General features: G+C 43.7%; 1 protein-coding gene across 5 annotated transcripts in view; it reads left to right on the forward strand.

Moving 5' to 3' along the window:
* The first annotated feature begins 103 nt into the window (after positions 1 to 103).
* The window catches only part of LOC310874636 (uncharacterized protein), a 29,108-nt gene continuing 10,667 nt past the window's right edge, over positions 104 to 18,544 (forward strand). For 3 of the 5 annotated variants that reach the window (XR_014570582.1, XR_014570583.1, XM_083787495.1), the window contains exons 1-6: positions 104 to 270; positions 1,239 to 1,801; positions 8,101 to 8,251; positions 10,953 to 11,070; positions 13,115 to 13,165; positions 15,155 to 15,476. Coding sequence is in view for 3 of the 5 variants with exons in the window: in XM_083787495.1 (XP_083643621.1) it covers positions 1,627 to 1,801; positions 8,101 to 8,251; positions 10,953 to 11,070; positions 13,115 to 13,165; positions 15,155 to 15,476 (817 nt within the window). In the remaining 2 variants the exon portion in view is untranslated. The other 2 variants (XM_083787496.1, XM_083787497.1) reach the window with 2 other exon arrangements.

Below are 18,544 nucleotides of genomic sequence, written 5' to 3' on the forward strand. Positions count from 1 at the left end.
AAGATCAGGTTCTCTTTTGGTGTGTTCCTTTTTGAGAACGAGAGGGAGAGAGCTTGAGAGAGAGAGAGAGAGAGAGAGAGGGAGAGGGAGAGAGAGAGAGAGAGAGAGAGGGAGAGAGAGAGAGAGCTGAGAGTTGAGAGTTTATGGAATGCTGTGATGTCATCAGTGCAGTCAAACACACACAAAAGACAAGGAGGAACCCACAAGCAGCCCTCTAGTTAGCATACATAGTCTGCTGCTGCTGTGAGGAACGGAGCTCTACATCCCACTGTGAGTACTTCCTCCTTTTCACAAATTCTACCCTTCTCACTTCACACACCCCCCTCCCCCCCTGTGTTATCTATCACTCGCTTTCTCTCCCCCGTTCCCCCGTGACTGTACTTCTTTGTTTATATTTTGTACGCTTCGTCATTAGGAGAATGTATTCCGTATTCCATCAGTGTGATAGTTTCTGTCTCAAGACAAGCCCTGCCCCCCCCCCCTCCTCAAGTGCTGCCTGCCATAGATGTATGTCTATGCTGCCTGTGGGGGAAGCCATTGTTGTGCCTCTAGCTACTGCGATTGGAGGAATCCACTGAGCCCCCACCACCACCACCCATCACCCTTGGGCTGAGACGCAATCTGACTCATGTTGCCCAGGGTTTTCTGCAGACCCTTGTTGATTGGTCACAACAACCAGCGAATGGCCGTGTTAAAGCAAAGAGCGACAGCTAGCAACCTCATGCATGGGCGTTTAAGGAAAGGCAACGGGGGGGGGCTGGACAGTGATGTGTGTTGAGGAGGAGGGGGAGGAGGAGGCAGGGAGGGAGGGAGAGGAGGCAATGATGACAGAAGCAGTCCCATTCCTTTGGAATCTCCTCCCATTATGGGCCAGTCAGTCTGACAGTTTGAAATGAGAGAGAGCTGAGAGAGAGAGAGACAGAGAGAGAAAGAGAGAGAGAGAGCTCTTGAGCTCTTCTTCCGTATTCTTTAAGTGGGGAACGACAAAACTGCCTGTTAGGAAATAGGGGGCTTACGTGCCGAAAGAATCCGAAGAGACAAACTTCCTGCATGTAGGAACGGAAGGCCAGGGGGATAGAATGTTCAGAAGAGGACAACGCATATTTGTGTGAGAAACAGAAGTGGGATACTAGGATGGGCTCATCAACTTTAGATTGTTTTGTTGTTTAACTTTGATATCAGAGGGAACCAACTTTTGGTTTTTTAACATGTCTATTTTGTTTTGTGTTTTGTTTTAGAGTGTCCTAGTGATGGCCTCCAGAGATCAAAGACACTGACGTCTACAGAGGAAGGAGGGACTGAGGGGAAATAAACGCATGAGAAATGCAGCGTAAATGTATGAGTGTGAGCATGACTGCCTGCCTTTGATTCAGCCAAAACACAGTAGGCATGTATGTACATGTGTGTGTGTGCTGGATATGGATAACGCAGCGATGATCAACTTCCTCTGATGACGCGTCAACGACTCAACCTCAGAGGAACAACAAACCCCAGCTACACATACAGGAGAGAGCGCCTTCTCCCTCCTTCTACTGCTTGCACTGGTGGTACCTAAGTTCTCCCATCCTCCATCTATCCATCCATCCATCCAGCACAGCCAGCCAAACAACCCACCAGGCCTCCAACATGCTGCAACAGATTCTTAAGGACATGTACATCGACCCCGATGTGCTGGAAGCCCTCAGTGAAGACCAGAAGAAGACTCTGTTCCGAAAAATGCGAGAGGAGCAAGTCCGCCGCTGGAAGGAACGCGAGGAGAAAGTCGAGGGAGAAGAGCCCCTGAGAACGAAGCCAAACTCAGGTAAAACCCCTCCCACACATGCAGCCATCACCAGCCTGTGTTCTGTTGGTTTTAAAGCTTTTCTATTTCTTCAGGTTTTGTGGCTTGGTTTCACTTTTGGCCATTTCACCATCTACAATGACACGATGGTACATGTTCTGTGTGTGTGTGTGTGTGTGTGTGTATGTGTGTGTGTGTGTGTGTGTGTGTGTGTGTGTGTGTGTGTGTGTGTGTGTGTGTGTGCATGTGTGTGTGTGCGTGTGTGTGGGTGTGTGCGCCTGCATGCCTGTGTGCAGGCACTTACAGAACTGTTGCTTAAGTGACAGCCCTTTAAAATAGGAAAAGTCCCAGGTTTCATATGCACTGCCACTACATGTCTTTAAACAATACACTGATCTCGTACCTATACTCAGTCCAGTCTCTGGATGAGGGCAACAGCCACTAAAAAGTAAAACAATGTGCTGTACAGAAGGTTAGCATTATAGTTAACAGTACTACTGCATACTACTGCAACATTGTGCTGTACAGAAAATTAGCATTATAGTTAACAGTACTACTGCATACTACTACAGAAGGTTAGCATTATAGTTAACAGTACTACTGCATACTACTACAGAAGGTTAGCATTATAGTTAACAGTACTACTGCATACTACTGTAACATTGAACACATTGAGCTGCAAGGCAACTGTGGTTTTGGTTAGTTCTTCTGACAGACATCCTGTGCTGTTGAGAGACATCCTGTGTCTGTTGTAGCTCGTCACCCCAACAGCTGTTTGCTATAGCACGGCCACAGTGAAATGGTAGTCTATAAACTAGGTTGCGCTGTTTACATGACGTCAATTTGGCCCGGCTCGAATGGAAAGTTTCCTAAAAGATAAGTATAGTGTTAAAAATAAGCTGCCCTACATTACCAAGTCCATCGCCGTCTCAGAACTTGAGCCCAGACATTAATAGGGACATTAATGACACATAATCAGATTTATGAAGATGGTACAGTCAAAACATATGCTATAATTGTCAAATAACACAAATTAATTGGGTGGCATCTTATAGTTTAATGGCTGTGAAATACCTTTCATTACAATAGACCTTTTTTAATGGTACACGGTACAAGTTAAATCAACACTTCTTTCTTTTTTTACTGTAGGCTATTTTGAATTTGTGTGTGTGTGTGTGTGTGTGTGTGTGTGTGTGTGTGTGTGTGTGTGTGACTGTGTGTGTGTGTGTGTGTGTGTGTGTGTGTGTGTGTGTGTGTGTGTGTGTGTGTGTGTGTGTGTGTGTGTGCATGCGTGCCTGCGCATGCATGTGTTTGTATTTCTACCCCTTGGCTTGGGTTGAAATCAGCTTGTTTACTTTCACCCAAGCACAGCGTATCTACAGGCCGTAGCAAGGAACAGGAATTTTCACTGGGACCAAGATGTCTGAACAGCATGGACCTAGAATGAGACGTCAGGGCTACGATGAACTAAAACAGCTCCAACTAGAGAAGACAAAAGCAAAATGGATCATGTAGGGGATTAATGAGAGAATGTTACACTGCGTGTAGGACTAAAGCCACAATCTGTAACCTTTATGTTGTACCAATATTGAACCCGGGTCTCCCACACAAGAGACCAAACCTTTTCCACTTGACCTGGGAAGATATAGTAGGCTACTTTAGAAGTTTATATTTTTCACTATGCATGCAGATTCCAGAAAAAACTATCATAAACCCAGTTCAGTCAGTGTATCCATCCTTAAAACTGGTTTGACTCATACTACAGAATCTCACCCATCTGCATTTTCTCCTTGCTGGTTGAATGTGTGAGTCATCAGTGACGCAAAGGGGCTTGTGGTGTACAATGTGATAAGTGATGGCCCGTCTCACAGAGGTGTGTGGGTGAGGTATGATGGCGTTACGGTGAACACCGGCCCCCTAAATGTGACTGAAGGCTAATTATGTCCAGTTGGTGCATCGCTTCAGCTTGACGCAGTCATTTGATCTGGAACTGAGTCTTCTCATTGCGCTAATAACAAAGCACTTATTATTGACTGTGTAGGGGAACAGTGCACTCTCTATCTATCGCCTAATGACTGGGGCAGCTGTCTCTATAAGTCATCACCCCATTCCCTTAAAACACTGTTCCGCACTGTTGAGGCTGCAGATTTCAGGCATAGTCTATAGATCACATGTCTGCAGCTCACTGCCCCAGACTTTGCTGGTCTAGGGTAGGGGGAAACAGTGGATAGTTGCACATCGAGTGTTCCTGTGTCAAATAGGAAGTGAGTCAAGTCCTGATTCCTTCAAACAATGAATTAACCGAGGGGGCAAAACAGGAAGCATGCAGGAAATGTATGCGTTTGGAACACAAAAGGGAGAGTTTGATTGCATCTGGATGGCTGTTTGTGAGAGCCCACATGCTTGCAGGTTGCTAGAAGGCAGAGTAGTGGCAGTTTGTGGTGCAACAAGTTGCTGTTCCTGTCACAAATCAAGGAATATCCTCTTGAGTAGTTTGTTATATGAACTTGTTTATTTTGAGCAAACACACAACAGCAGTCTACCTAGAGAAACGGACGTGTTTCGGCACATCGGCTTTCCTCAGCGTTTCCAACATTGTGGAATGAAATGCGCCTGTCAGGTCTAGGTAGACTGCTGCTGTGTGTTTGCTCAAAATAAACAAGTTCAGGTGCGGCGGTGGCTCAGGGGTAGAGTGGCTGGATGGTAACCGCAAGGTTGCCAGTTCGAACCCAAGCTCCCCCAGAGTTAGTGTCGAAGTGAACCCCTAATTGCTCCTGATGTGCTGGTTGGTGCCTTGCATGGTTTCCGCCGCCATCAGTGTATGAATGTGTGTGTGTGTGTGTGTGTGTGTGTGTGTGTGTGTGTGTGTGTGTGTGTGTGTGTGTGTGTGTGTGTGTGAATGAATGGGTGAATGTAATGCACAATCTATGTAAAGTGCCTTGGATAAAGGCGCTATATAAATGCACCATTTACCATAACAAACTACTCAAGAGAGTGCAGATTATCCTTTCTCTATGTATCTTCAAGAATTTGCCCCCAGCTATTGAGACTACTCCTGAAGACTCCCCCTGAGTAGATCTTTGATCCGGTGGGAGAGTTGTCCTGAATCCTGTCACAAATAACACAGAAGCTTTTGTGATCATGAGGCCATGCTGTGGTAAATTCAGCATGTGCTTGGAGTTAACTATATGTTGTTGAACCTGTTAAACTGATGATGTGGATATACATACTGTAGACACATATGTTTATGCCAAAGTGTGTGTGCGTGTGCACGTGCATGAGCGTGTGTGTGTGCACACGTCACTCGCGTGTGCATGTGTGCGTGTGTTGTGCATGAGTATATTCACTTGTAGCTTGGAGACAGATTGCAAAACTAGCATCTTCTGACTGACACCATCATCACTGACAATCTTGGCACGATAACTGAATGCTTTGTATATATTGTAGGCCTAGTGCCATCTATCCATGCCATCATTACATTCACCCATCGACAGCAGAGTAACCAACCTGCTTATCAGGAGCAGTGAGGGGTTCAGTGTTTTGCACAAGGACACTACGACATAATGCTTGACGGAGCCAGGGATTGAACCGGGAACATTATGCTTCCCAGGCTGCCGCAGTGCCTGCTGAATAGGGCTGGCAGATATATACTTTAAATCAATACATTATTTATTATATACACAATTATTTCAAAAGTATGCCTTGATAACAATTAATGAACAATAAAAAAAATAGCAGATCTACATGCTCATAACTTGATGGCAAGAGCTATTTGTGAGCTATTTGCTACTTATATAGCTGTATGCAGCTATTTTAGATATTTTTATAGGTTGGTTAATCAGACTAATAGATTTTGTCAATTACAATACAGAACGTTTTCGTATTCATTTGTTACTATACGAAATAAAATAAAATAAATATATAAATAATCTTCAGTTAATTGCACAGCCCTACTCTGGAGTCATGTTCAAAAATGTCTAGTTTAAATTTACTTTGGTCTTGCCATGCTATGAAGAGCACAGCTGTCACTCGATCCTGTAGGTTTACACTCTACAACATTCGACCAATCAGACCCTTCCTCACCCAGGAAGTCAGCACAGCTCCTTATACAGACATCAGTCATGTCAAAACTTGACTATTGTAACTCCCTCCTTACTGGCCTACCGGCATGCGCACATAAGCCTCTCCAATTGATCCAAAATGCCACCGCTTGCCTGGTTTTTAACCAGCCAAAAGTCTCACAGGTCACTCCCCTTCTCCACTCCCTCCCTTGCATTCACAGCAACTAAAGGTATGGCACCGTCATAGATCGCGTGCTACAAACCCTCTTGAGCGCTCAGATCAGCCGACGCAGGAAAGCTGGAAGTACCTTCGCTAAAAACGGCGGGACAACGCTCCACGCGTCCCAAACGCTTCTCCATTCTGGCTCAAAAATTATGGAATGCACTTCCCATTACAATCAGAACAGCAGATTCACTCCCAATCTTCCACGGCAGTCTGAAAACCCACCTCTTCAGACTCCATCTTAGCCCATAGCACTTGCCGTAGTACTTGCCCTGGCCTCGACCTCCTACAGGCGTATGCACAGGCTCAACTTATGTAACTTAAATAGCACTTTATGTACCGGTACGGTAGACTATAACATAGTGTATACACATAGTTTCCTTAGATAGATTTGTTCTTGCTTATTGCAAATCGCTCTAGATTAAGTGCCTAAATGCCTAAATTGTAATTGTAGCACAGGAGTTTGCTCAATTCAGTGGGTCGCGGGTAAACTATTGGACCTTAGCCACGCTGAGACGTGATGTGAGCTTGCAGATCAGTGATTTTCAGCATTAGTATAGCCCTTGGCAATCCAAGCAAGGGCCCGTGGAAATACAGTCAACTAAGTATAGGGCTCATGATTGATTGGGGTGCAGTACGATGCAATGTGTCCAACATGCTCAGGAAAAAAGAACAACTGTAGTCTAGCGACCTCATGTCACTGAACACAGCGAGTCATTTACATAATGTGGCAGGTGTATTTGAATCTATCTCCATGCACCTGACTGCACCCATGTTCAAGCGCCTTACTTTATATGTGGGTGCTTTCCACATCTTTTTTTTCTCTCCCATGGCTTGTTTACCAGAGTGTGCACTGACTGGTCCTTGGTATGCAGGCTTGTCATCCTAGTTTTGCCCCACTGGAATGCTATCTGCCGGACAAGCTGGCAAAACCAGTTCACTATGATAATATGTGTCCCTGGTTTCAGCCCAACAAGACCTCACCTCCTGAATCTGTCAGCTGCCTCTGCGTGCTCTCTGTGTTCCCAGACATAGTTGGTACAATGGTACTAAGATATTTACATGTACATGTATTTGTACAGAATGTACAAGATCTCTCTCTCTCTCTCTCTCTGTGTGTGTGTGTGTGTGTGTGTGTGTGTGTGCCCTCCTCCCTTCTCAGTAAAGATAGAAACAAGAGGAAGTAAAGAACAGCGGAGGTATGGACAACGAACACTTGTTCTTGTCAAACTCTACAAAGTATGTCAAGTAGGCCCACTGAAGTATAGTTTTAAACCCTGGATTTACAGATATTAAGAAAAGATACAACTTTGATCATTTCAGCATGTGGTCTACCAAGGTCTGTTAGCAGTGTGGATGGAAAGTGCATCCTAATTCAGCATCGGTTAAGTCTGATGTATTCGTCTTTGTGTCTCAGTGTTTCGCACGAATAGTCGATTTATGAGCTATGAGTATAAACCAGTAAGACGCCTGAGGTCGTGTGCACGCATCCGCCTGGGTGACAGCAGACTGCTGGGCGAGCGCTGGTGCTTTGGAATGGGGGGTCAGATCAACATATGCGCCTGGGTGACAGCAGACTGCTGTGCGAGCGCTGGTGCTTTGGCATGGGGGGTCAGATCTTAATTTTCGGGCCTGTTAAGAACTCTAGTTTTCGCCGGCTGCTGGGCGAGGCTGCACTAATAACTTTGGGGCAGGCCCGTCTAGAGTTTGAATGGACACATTGGACAGGTATCAGTCAAAAGGGAGACATCGAAGAGGAAGGCTGGATCAACATATTATGGAATGTTAGAACAGGTCAGCTCCATATATGGATATCAAAGACACATGCAACACAGAAAAAGTACAACAATTAATATTTCTGATGATGTCACGTGATGTCATGTGCTCCATCCCTGATGATGTCATGTGATGTCACGTGCCCAACCAACACACAAACTGACAGGAAATGCATGATTCCATAGTTAACTGCGACCTTTGGTCGCAATTAATCATATATGTGTGTGTGTGTGTGTGTGTGTGTGTGTGTTTACTTACAGCCAAAGTCAAAAGTGTGAACTGGCTCTTGGGTCGAGATGGAGATATAGAGGTCATCGTGATCGGAGAAGTGGATGAGTTCAAGGTCACCTCCAAGGTCATCTGCTCAGGGTTTGCAGAGAAGAAGGCCCCAAGCCTACACAATAATGCAAGGTATTATTACATAAATACAAATATTATTAGGCCTGCCGCCTATTATCCAAAAGGCATTTCACATGTATTCAGTGTGTGTGTGTCGTGCGTGTGTGCGTGTGTGTGCGTGCGTGCATGCAAATAAATATATATACAGTAGCCTACCGGTAAATCACTTTCATGCATTTTGTAATGATAATAAAAGGTCACTCATTTGCATGTTGACAAATGTCACATTTAGAAGGGATGGAGGTGGGAGTTTTCAAAGGAACAACTTTAAAGGGGATCTCATGGGGGTAAAGTTTTAATACCACTGTGAGGGGGTAGGGGGGTCATGGTGACCCAAATTGAATCCTTGCATGTCCCAATTAGATTTAAACCCACACTGTGTTGCTCGCTATTCACGCTTGTCATGCCACTAGGGCAAATCTCTTCCTCTTTAATACTCTCCCGTTAGATTGACTGAGAGCAGGATTTAATTATGATTGGTTAGGATTGCACCTAATTATTTAAATTGTACAACTAATGTGTCTGGAGGTTGATAATGCCGTCATATACGATGATTCTTTTGTATAGCTGGTTACTATGTAAATACATCTGTAGCTGAAATATGAGCGGAGATAATGTTGACTCACATTTGTAGTACTTTTTATGCTGTGTTTATATAGTGTACTGTATGATTTCATTCTATTTTATTTACCTGTGCATCTAAACTGTTTTATCAATTCAGTAGTACAGGGGTAGTGTGGGCTGGTTGGGAACCACAAGGTTCCCAGTTCGATCCCGGGCTCCCCCAGAGTTAGTGTTGAAGTGTCCTTGAGCAAGACTCTGAACGCCTAATTGCTCCAGATGTGCAGGTTGGTGCCTTGCATGGTGTCCTCTGAACGTATGTGCCATATTTACGCTTTACAGTTATTTGCAAATACAGAATGAGCATACATAATGTTATCGTGTATCTGCAGCTCAAGACCATATGGTAACTTACAGGCAACTGCGTCTGGAGTAATTAACTCCATAATTGTATTTAACTGCTTAAATTATATGCTTAAAACGCTTCAGAATTACTTGGTATCACTCATTATCATTTGCATTATCTGATGTGTGTGCTGCTGATCATTACGACAACACTTCTCTGAAGTTGAACCCACATTTGTACTAGGTTTTGTCTGGAGATGAATATCCCTGTGTGCCTGTTGCTTTTAGTGGGCTCCCCCCAGCTTCCCTCCTATTTGGCTCAATACAGCGAATAATTAAAGGTGGTGTAGTTAAAACTCTGTATTCTGTTATCATTGCTATACAGTGTTTGTTGGAGGGTTGTGTAGCAGGGGTCTCCCTGTCTCTCCAGCACTTAAAGTAAACAGAAAATACATTTCCAGATGGGTCATCAATTCCATCCAGTCAGGAGACCATTTATCATCTTAAAGGTTCCAGTTCTAATCATCCTATGATTAATTAAAGCTATAATTTGATATAAAAAAACACAATCAAGCATGGTAGAGCACGTCAATACAATAAATATACTACTGATACATCTGGAGCGGTCGGAGGGGTTGGAGGCTGACTGTACAAATCATCTCTGTCAGGTGGAAACCTCATTATGTCCGCAACTGTTAATTGTCAGGATAAAAAAAAAAAAAAAAGCAAAAGTAGCAGATCGACAAGCCCAAAACACACCACTTCTAGCTGCATTTCCATCTTGTGGATCTGCTACCTTTAACGCTTTTGTGTGACGCTGTAGTTACTAGTTTAGTATTGTTTGTGGTATAACTTCAGGTCAAGAAAGGCACATACTCAGTCTTTATCTTTGATTCCTTATCTCCAGATTTGCAGAACATACACAGAACACTGTGGGGTTCACCAAAAGAGGAAGTGAACCCTTTTAACCTGTGACCATAGGACAACTGTGCCAGCAGCTCCATCTACTGGTGGACTTATAATATGGCATGACCATTTATGGCACATTAAGTAGGGCATTCATTTGAAAACACAAAAAGTAAGAATGTGGATAAGAGGTTTCTGCCCGACAGCAACAAAATGCCTTCGAAATCTTTCTGAAAAAACGTGTGTTGATATATAGCTAAAATAAAATGTAAAAGGACACAGACGCTTTCCCAGTTTGAATGGGTTAATTAAGACATAGACCCTGGTGTTGGGTAGGAGTAGAACACCTACTGGTTCACATGTGTTACTGCATGAAGCTCATAAGCCCAATGTTTCCCCTGGCCAACAAAGTATTTCGTTTCAGCTATCAGCGGTCTTCACGCGGGACACCCAGGTCCAAATCCCGGGTAGGACAGCCCTGATACGTTCCCTCAGTCCCTGCGCTCATTCTGTAACACAGAGATGACCACCAGAGATTCTCAACCTGGTGTGCCATAAGGGTATTGCAAGTGGGCCACCAAATAATTGGCAAAACACTAAGATTGAAATGATAATGAAAATCTCATTCAAACTATCATGCTCTGAGAATGCGTGTGGCCCACCCATCTGTCCACTAACATGTAAGCCTAAGTGGCGGTAAGTGGCCATGTATATGGGTGTGCCACAAACACCTTGGATCAGAGTGGGCCCTGATCCATAACGGTTTGGGAACCAATGATTTAAGCTATAAATAGGCTATACTTTATCCTACGGTGAATTTGTGGCAATTTTGTCACAATAGGTATGCCAGGTTTAAAGTGGTTAACGATCTTAACAGAAATAATTATGTTATGTGTTGCAGCAACCAGGAATCTATCTTGAAAAGCAACTTGGTACACAGAGCAACAGCTGAATCTGGCAGGACAACAAAGAAGAACCTCCCTCCTAAATCACAACCTGGAATACCACTTGATCTGAAGGTGTGTGTATAGATCTGTCATTTTGTGGTGCTGAGGGCCAATGCTATCCAAATTAACATCATATAGAAGATCTATTCTCTGTCAAGCCCTTACATTTCCCCCACTAAATTGTGTATAGTTTGATAATCCCCCCAGCAGTCTGTGTCATTAATTAGTATTGGCAAAATGTACTTGTTTTTAAGTCATGGCTGGTTGAGATTTATTCTAGGAGGTATATTATCAAGATATTAGATATACAGTAGGCTATATTGGGCATGTTCCCCCTCTCTCTCTCTCGCTTGGCTTTGTGCGTGTGCGCGCGCGCGTGCGTGTGTGCACGCGCGCAGGTGCGTGCATGCGTGCGTGGTGGTGGTGACTGTGTGATGTGTGTAGTTGTGTGTGCATGCGATGTGAGCTTGTTGATTTTGGGGTGGTGGTGGTGTGGGCGAAGCAGCCTCCTTTTTCACGCCGTCGTTAAAAGAGATTTGCTGTGTTGTCATGGCAACCGGGCACACGCGAGCGAGAGCGAAGCGGGGTGGACAGCACTCTCCTCGAGCCTGACCACACTGATTCGCTGCTCTAAAAGCTGCAGGCTGGCCGTTCGGTCTACACAGCTACCATGCTGTCGCCCAGAAAAACACCTATCTCCATAAAAGCTAGGGGGGGGGGGTTCCCCACTCATCAGCAAACGTATTTAATAATATAGCATCACAATAATTTTAACCACTCTTTTATCCATTTACATGTTGGCTATTTTTTTTTTATATAGTTTTAGTCACATTTTAGCCACCTGGAATGTTTTAATGTTAGTCGACTAAATATAATAAGATTATTGTCGACTACAGTTGATTTAGTCGACTAAAATGTATTTTGGCCGATCTATTTTCAGCATGCAACCAAGTGTAACTTGATTTAGGCTATACTGGATCTCTTGTCCACTAGTCTAGTTTTTATTTGTTGACGAAATTGTCAATATATAGTCTTGGTTTTAGTTTGTCAGTGAAAAAAGGTAGTCGACGAAAAATAATTGTCGACGAAATCAGCACTGCCCTGCATGGCACAAAACCTTTTCAGATGGGGGTCTGCAGTCAAATACATTTTGAACCACTGGTGTATAGGGAGAAAAGGACCTATTATCGCTGAGCAAGGCAAGAGGTTAGAACCAATGCGTATCTCCAAAAGCCAACATTTAATGTTTTTCGTAAATGAAGTGTCGCTCAAAAGTAGCGAGATTTGCCGATCTACAAGCTCAGCTTGTGTGCCTGTAGATCTGTTCACATCCACATGAAAATGTGAATGTGATGACAGCAACATTTCACTCTTCATGTGAAATGTTCCCGTCTTCTCCACACATCTGCAATGAGGAGGTCACATCTAAAATACAGATATTTACTAATAGTGATTTTTTTAAATGATTTACGTGACACAGAATTTCACTCTCGACACACTACAACCTAATCATGCAGACAAACAGAGCAATTTCGACATGTCTGAATCAATAGAGGATATGCGCATGCATAAAGTGAGTGGCAAATCGAGTTGCAGAGTGAGTGTCAAAGTGAGTTCAACGTTGTTTAATGCCAAGGCCAGAAAGTAGTTTTTTGCCACTCAGTAGTCAGTTCTCGCATAACTTCCGGTAGTTTAGTTTGATGATGACGTCATATTATATATGACGTACCCTCTATAGTTGTGATTTTATCAAAAGCAGATATATCCGACCAGTTAGTATCAGAGTCATAATATAATATACACAATAATACTGCAACAATAATACGGAATAATAAACGGAAGCAGGATAATGGTTGAACCCAAAAGATAGTCAAAACCAAAATTGCAGGTTAGTTGTAACAGGTCAGAGAACCAAGTCAAACTTAAGATAGATGACATGTCATATCACTTAACATGGCATTGTCTCTCTCAACATGGTTGAGTGCTGTGCTCCCTCTACAGGTGTGTTTGTGTAACTGACTACAATGTTTAAGTTTTACTGACACTGTCTAGTATTGTGCTCTGTCAGTCGGCTTCGGCTAGTAATGTATGTGTAATGTCTTTGTTCAACCCACAGGTGTCAGTAAGTGAACACACGTCTCCTCCAGCAGTCGAAAAGGTAGGCTATGTCAGTCCACACGCAGTGTTGTTGAGCCATCCAGCAATGGAAATTTGCCTGCAATGTCTTTTGTGTCTTTCTAAAACATTATAGTACTTGCACTTGTATGTATTATTATTATTATATGTTGCATTCCACTCTCTGTGTTTTGTTCCAATGTACTCTTAACTGCTTTTTACAATGTTTGAGTTAAGATAATTAATGAATTACTAACTGCTGACACGCTGTACGTGGGTTGGTATACCCTTCAGTTCCTCTTCCCTATAGTTATATCTAAATCCATTCGCAGGTCTGAAACTGCTTCCTCAAATGTCCCTGCAATGTTTGATTCCCAGAGCAGTAATCCGTGCTCAATCCCTCAGTAACGTGGCTCTGTTTGGTATCCCCCTCACGCTACACCGCCACTACCCCACCCTCCCTGAGTAACAGGAAATGGTGGTTAAGGCCAGCTGTCCCCTTACTCTCAGCCCACCAGATCCTCTTTCTCCCAGCATTCTGATTCTGTGTTCCAAGCTTGTCTGGACGGCACAGCCTCTCTCTCTCTCTCTCTGTCTCTCTCTGTCTCTGGGGAAGAGCTACAGTGAGCTGTCCTCCTGTTGGCTCCCTCATCAATCCAGCCACAGGCTGCATGGGGACTTGGGCTAGGGTTTTTCTGGGAGTTTTGAGAACTCTCTCTATCTTCCTTTCCCTCTCCACAACTCTCTCTCTCTCTCTGACTCTTTTTTCACTATCTTTCTATCCCCCTTTGTCTCTCCTCTGTCACTTTCTCTCTTTCTGTGTGTGTGTGTGTGTGTGTGTGTGTGTGTGTGTGTGTGTGTGCGTGCCTGCGTGCCTGCGTGCGTGCATTCAGGTGACACGTACTGTGAGAACAGCTGAATCACTGAGGCTAGGCGGGGGGATTTCTGGACTGCCCTAGAACAGATGGTTGATGAACTTGATCAGGGAATTAAAACGCCGGAGACGGAGAATGCGTCAGCGTCGGGCGCAGATGGATAGGATTGTGGCATAGTCTCCGGAGATTTAGGCGAGCGAGTTTCTATCTTTGCTCCCTCCGCCCAGAAAGATACTGCCCTTTCCCTCCACATGCGTCTATGCAAGACTCGCCCTTTGTGCGGGCCCCTGCATGTTGCTAGCCAGCCCATACACGTGGGACGCACGCAACCAGCGTCTCCACCTTATGACATTTGGCTGAACGGAAGCAGCCAAGAATTCCTCCCTAAGCCTTCCCTTTCAGAGATTCATTATTTCACAGCGATGGAAATACACAGTGAAATCCAGAGTATTAATCTAGCTCTGAAGGTGTAAAAATGGACCTGTGAGAATCCCTCATGCGCCAATGAGGGTCCATTGTTACAGTTAACTAAAGCCCCCGGTTTTACTGCGTAGGAAGGGGCTGATTTGGTGCTGCTGCAGATGTCATGGCGGTGCCTGTTGCCACCGTGTTTTTCCCCCATGCTGATTGGAAAGGAGGTAGACATAGACTGAGAGATTGTTGATTAGCAAGGCATGAGATTAGAAAAGGAGATTAGAACCCATTTGTGGGTCACGGACCAATGTTTATGGGTCACGACTCGAATAAAAATGTCCTACATAATTTCTATATAAATGATTTAACAATAAATAAAATAATAAAATAATACAAAAGCGTTGTATGCTTGTAGATGGGCTATTTTCACTAGGTTGGGTACCAGGCAAAGTAGTCATTTCTGTTTTGGATCACGGGCTAAAACATTTGGTATTGGGAACCACTGATCTAAGCCCTTCCCTGGGCTTTGACCCGGGCAGAATGTATACTGTTTGTGACCCACTTTCAGGATCACATCCCAATGCTTCAGAACCACTGATGCAGTCTACTGGAGAGAGCAATGTACTAAATCGCACGTCTTGAGGATTCGATCGAACATGGCGGAACTTCTGACGCATGTGAATTAGCTGTCAACACGAATATTGATCTGCTCCGTCCTCTTCCTCCGTCACCCGTTCCCTTCACAGCCTGAGAAGTTGACGGGTGCTGCCGAGGAGAACCCAGTTCCCCAGGCGGATGTCTGTCACAGCAGGGCTCCCCTGAGAGCCTGTGCTATCAAAGTGAGACCGGCCGCGGCGGGCGTGAGGCCAGGCCCCATCAACGTGAGGTCCGGCCCAACCAGTCTGAGGCCGGCGACCGCCAGAGAGCCCTCCCCCGTCTCCACCAGAGAGCCGTCCCCCGTCTCCATCAGTGTTGCCAAAGCAGACTCTGGTCTAACATCGCACACCGTCACAGCTGGCATACACCAAAAGGAGACGCAGGGCCTGCTAGCGCAAAGGCAGCAGATTGGCAAAGGTGAGTAATACCGCCACAGCAGCAACACTATACGCTTCCTGGAACTCTCTGGTATAGATTTCCGAAGGAAAGCAAACGCCTATGATGATGTTTCCAATGAATGCTGTAATGCCCAAAGAAGTTTGGCTCAACCCGTATGGGTTAGCATGGATGTAGCTATTACACTACCACACCGCTTACAGCCATGTACCGCTTTACGCTCTTTCGAAAATCTACCTTAGAAAATGTTATTATGGCCCAGGCCGTAGCGTAACGGTCTGGGCACCGGACTGGTAATCCAGTCGCAGTGTGCCGCGGGTTCGACTCCCGGACCCGACACGGCCTTTACTGCATGTCATCCCCCCATCTCTCTCCCGTTTCCTGTCAGCCTACTGTCTGTCCCTTCAAAAAAAAATCAATAAAAGGCGTAAGCCGCAAAAAAAAAAAAAAAAAAAAAAAAAAAAAAAAAATGTTATTATGAACATTGTGAATATAATTATGCTATTTTTAAACATTGACTAACTCTAGAATCTAGAGTCTAGATTGTGGTGTTATTGTTCATAACTGTGACTTTCTTGAATTGTACAATTCCCAAGACACACAAACCGTAAAGTGTTTTAGGTGTGTGTACCCAAATCTAATACACCCATTATTAATTGGGTGCGTTACTTACTAGCCTGACATGTTTTTAATCTGCTGTCGTTTTTAACCGTTTAAAACATCTACCGGTAAATCAGCCTAGGGTTCCATGCCCCTTTATTAAGGACCCTAGATCTTTTTCTTCTTCTTCTTAGATGTAATGCTTCCACTGAATTACAATAATTGAATATACATACAGTATACTCATCCTAAACTGCCTTTTTGGAACCACCAGAGAATATTTCATCACTTTTCTAAACTATTATTGTATTTATATTACTGTTGTATTAGCAAGGATAAGGTGGCAAAAGACAGGAGAATGGGGGTTTGACGTGTGACAAGTTTGTGAGCTGGATTTGAGTGCCACAATACTGAGTTAGCCAGCATGACAACCCTCAGCCCAGTGCGCCAACACGACAATTCCTTTCTCTTCACCACTTCTACTCGGGAGTCTAATAATGTCTGAGCGGAGTTGAGTGGGCCTAGTCCGAACCGCGTCCCCAGAAGAGAGGTTTCTCACTGCAGCAGTCAGAGAAAGAGAGAGAGAGAGTGAGAGGAAAAGAGAGATGGATTTATTTTCCCAAGGACAGTCGCCTTGCCAAATAGTGCCTCAGCCTGCTGGAATCTTTATGGATTGGCAGAGTAAAAGAGGCCAGCCTTGAGGGGAACAAGCTTCTGTGACTATGTGGATTGTGTCACGGTCCCATATTGCTACTCCACACCTGCCTGTTTGCTAGCCTCACTATTGTCTCCGCTGGAACACTGGTATGTGTCGGCAGCAACAATAAAAAATAAAAAAATTACAATGGACGGCACCTGGGCGTTTTAGTTAGTCGAACACAGGTGGGCCATCCTTGTAATACGGATCATTTGGAGGTCTATGTAACACATAACTTCTCTAATAATTCATTGTAAGTTCCACTTTCAATCATACCCGTATCACATTACCATACATTGGCACAGAAGTAGCATGGGGACCCATTAGTCTCTCCCTTCCGTCTAACGTAGGAGACATACTAATGAGATGGTATTGCTAATATGGTAAATCATGGGGTTTTACAGTTTTACATGCAATACTATAACAATCAGCCAGAGTGAATCATGACCATAAAACCTTTGATATTGTGGAGAAAAAGAAGGAAAAAAACACTAAACAAAGCATATTTATTAAATGTAGTATATCATATAATTCAATATATATAATAATATTTATATCAATATTTATATGAAATATATATTTCACAGAATCAAAGGTTTTATGGTCATGAATCACCAGGATCCTTGATGGCTTGATTCTAGGCTTAAAATAATCTATATACATTTCTATGGGAAAAATGAATGGCAGATTTTTCAGTGGTGCCAGATAACCACGCCCACTGCTATGCCCTATAGGGCTAGTCTCCCATTGGTTTATACAGACCAGTCAATCATGAAAATCGCACCACTAGACCACATGACTAGACTAGAAAGTCTGGTCATTGGTCAGCTCTGCAAGCTGATAAAAAGTGTGGAAGGTTGTCATACAACACAGGTTCTGAGCCATACCCCATACAATTTAGGCTAATTTCAATTCAATTCAATGGGCATTATTGGCATGAGAAAATATACGTTTACATTGCCAAAGCAAAAACAATTACAATCAAAACAAAATGTATGTACAATTGAAAGTCAGAATCTCCAAAAAATCTATTTCTATATAACCCGGAATGTTTGACGAGCTGCATCTTAACTGGTTGAGCCCCAGCACTACACATTGTAAACCCATTACGACCAATTCTACTAATTCTTTCTAAACCAGCAGTTGTCACACTTTCAACGATTCTTTAAATAATTGTCAAAAATAGCAGATGTACAAGCTCACAGTGAGCTTGTATTATCTGCTATTTTAGAATAGACTACGCAAAAATGACACAGACACAGTTATAATGGATTAAATCAATTTAGCTTCATTTAAACATGCATGAATGAATACATCATGCTTGTACCAATAAAAGGATATACCAACACAGTGATTACCAGGCAGTGTGACAGCATGTACAGTAGTAGCGCTTAAGTAGCACTATAGTGACACATACTGGTTACAGTGCTAACCAATTAGCTATGTCTTCTACAAAGCATTACATTTTAAAAGTAGAACAAAGGTTAGCAACGGACTGACCCTAATGACCAAAGTTAACAAAGCCAAGAAATGCCACATTTATACTCCTTCCTACGACGGTCCATCCTACGACGGTGTCCAACGCCAAAAATACAAGCTCAAGCTTGTATAGACATTAGACTGGCTATATTCACTGCAAGACAACTATAAGGCTTAAGACAGAATGAGGATTATCATGTTCTCAGCTAAATTCCAATTATACTCGTTTGACTGCAAGCTACAAGCATTTACCTGCTGTATCGTTATTTGTGCATGTTCCCCGCGCTTGAAATTGTCGTCCTGGCTTTGCTTT

The sequence above is a fragment of the Protomyctophum parallelum genome (assembly GCF_964188405.1).
Source record: "Protomyctophum parallelum genome assembly, chromosome: 1".
Classification (NCBI taxonomy): Eukaryota; Metazoa; Chordata; class Actinopteri; order Myctophiformes; family Myctophidae; genus Protomyctophum; species Protomyctophum parallelum.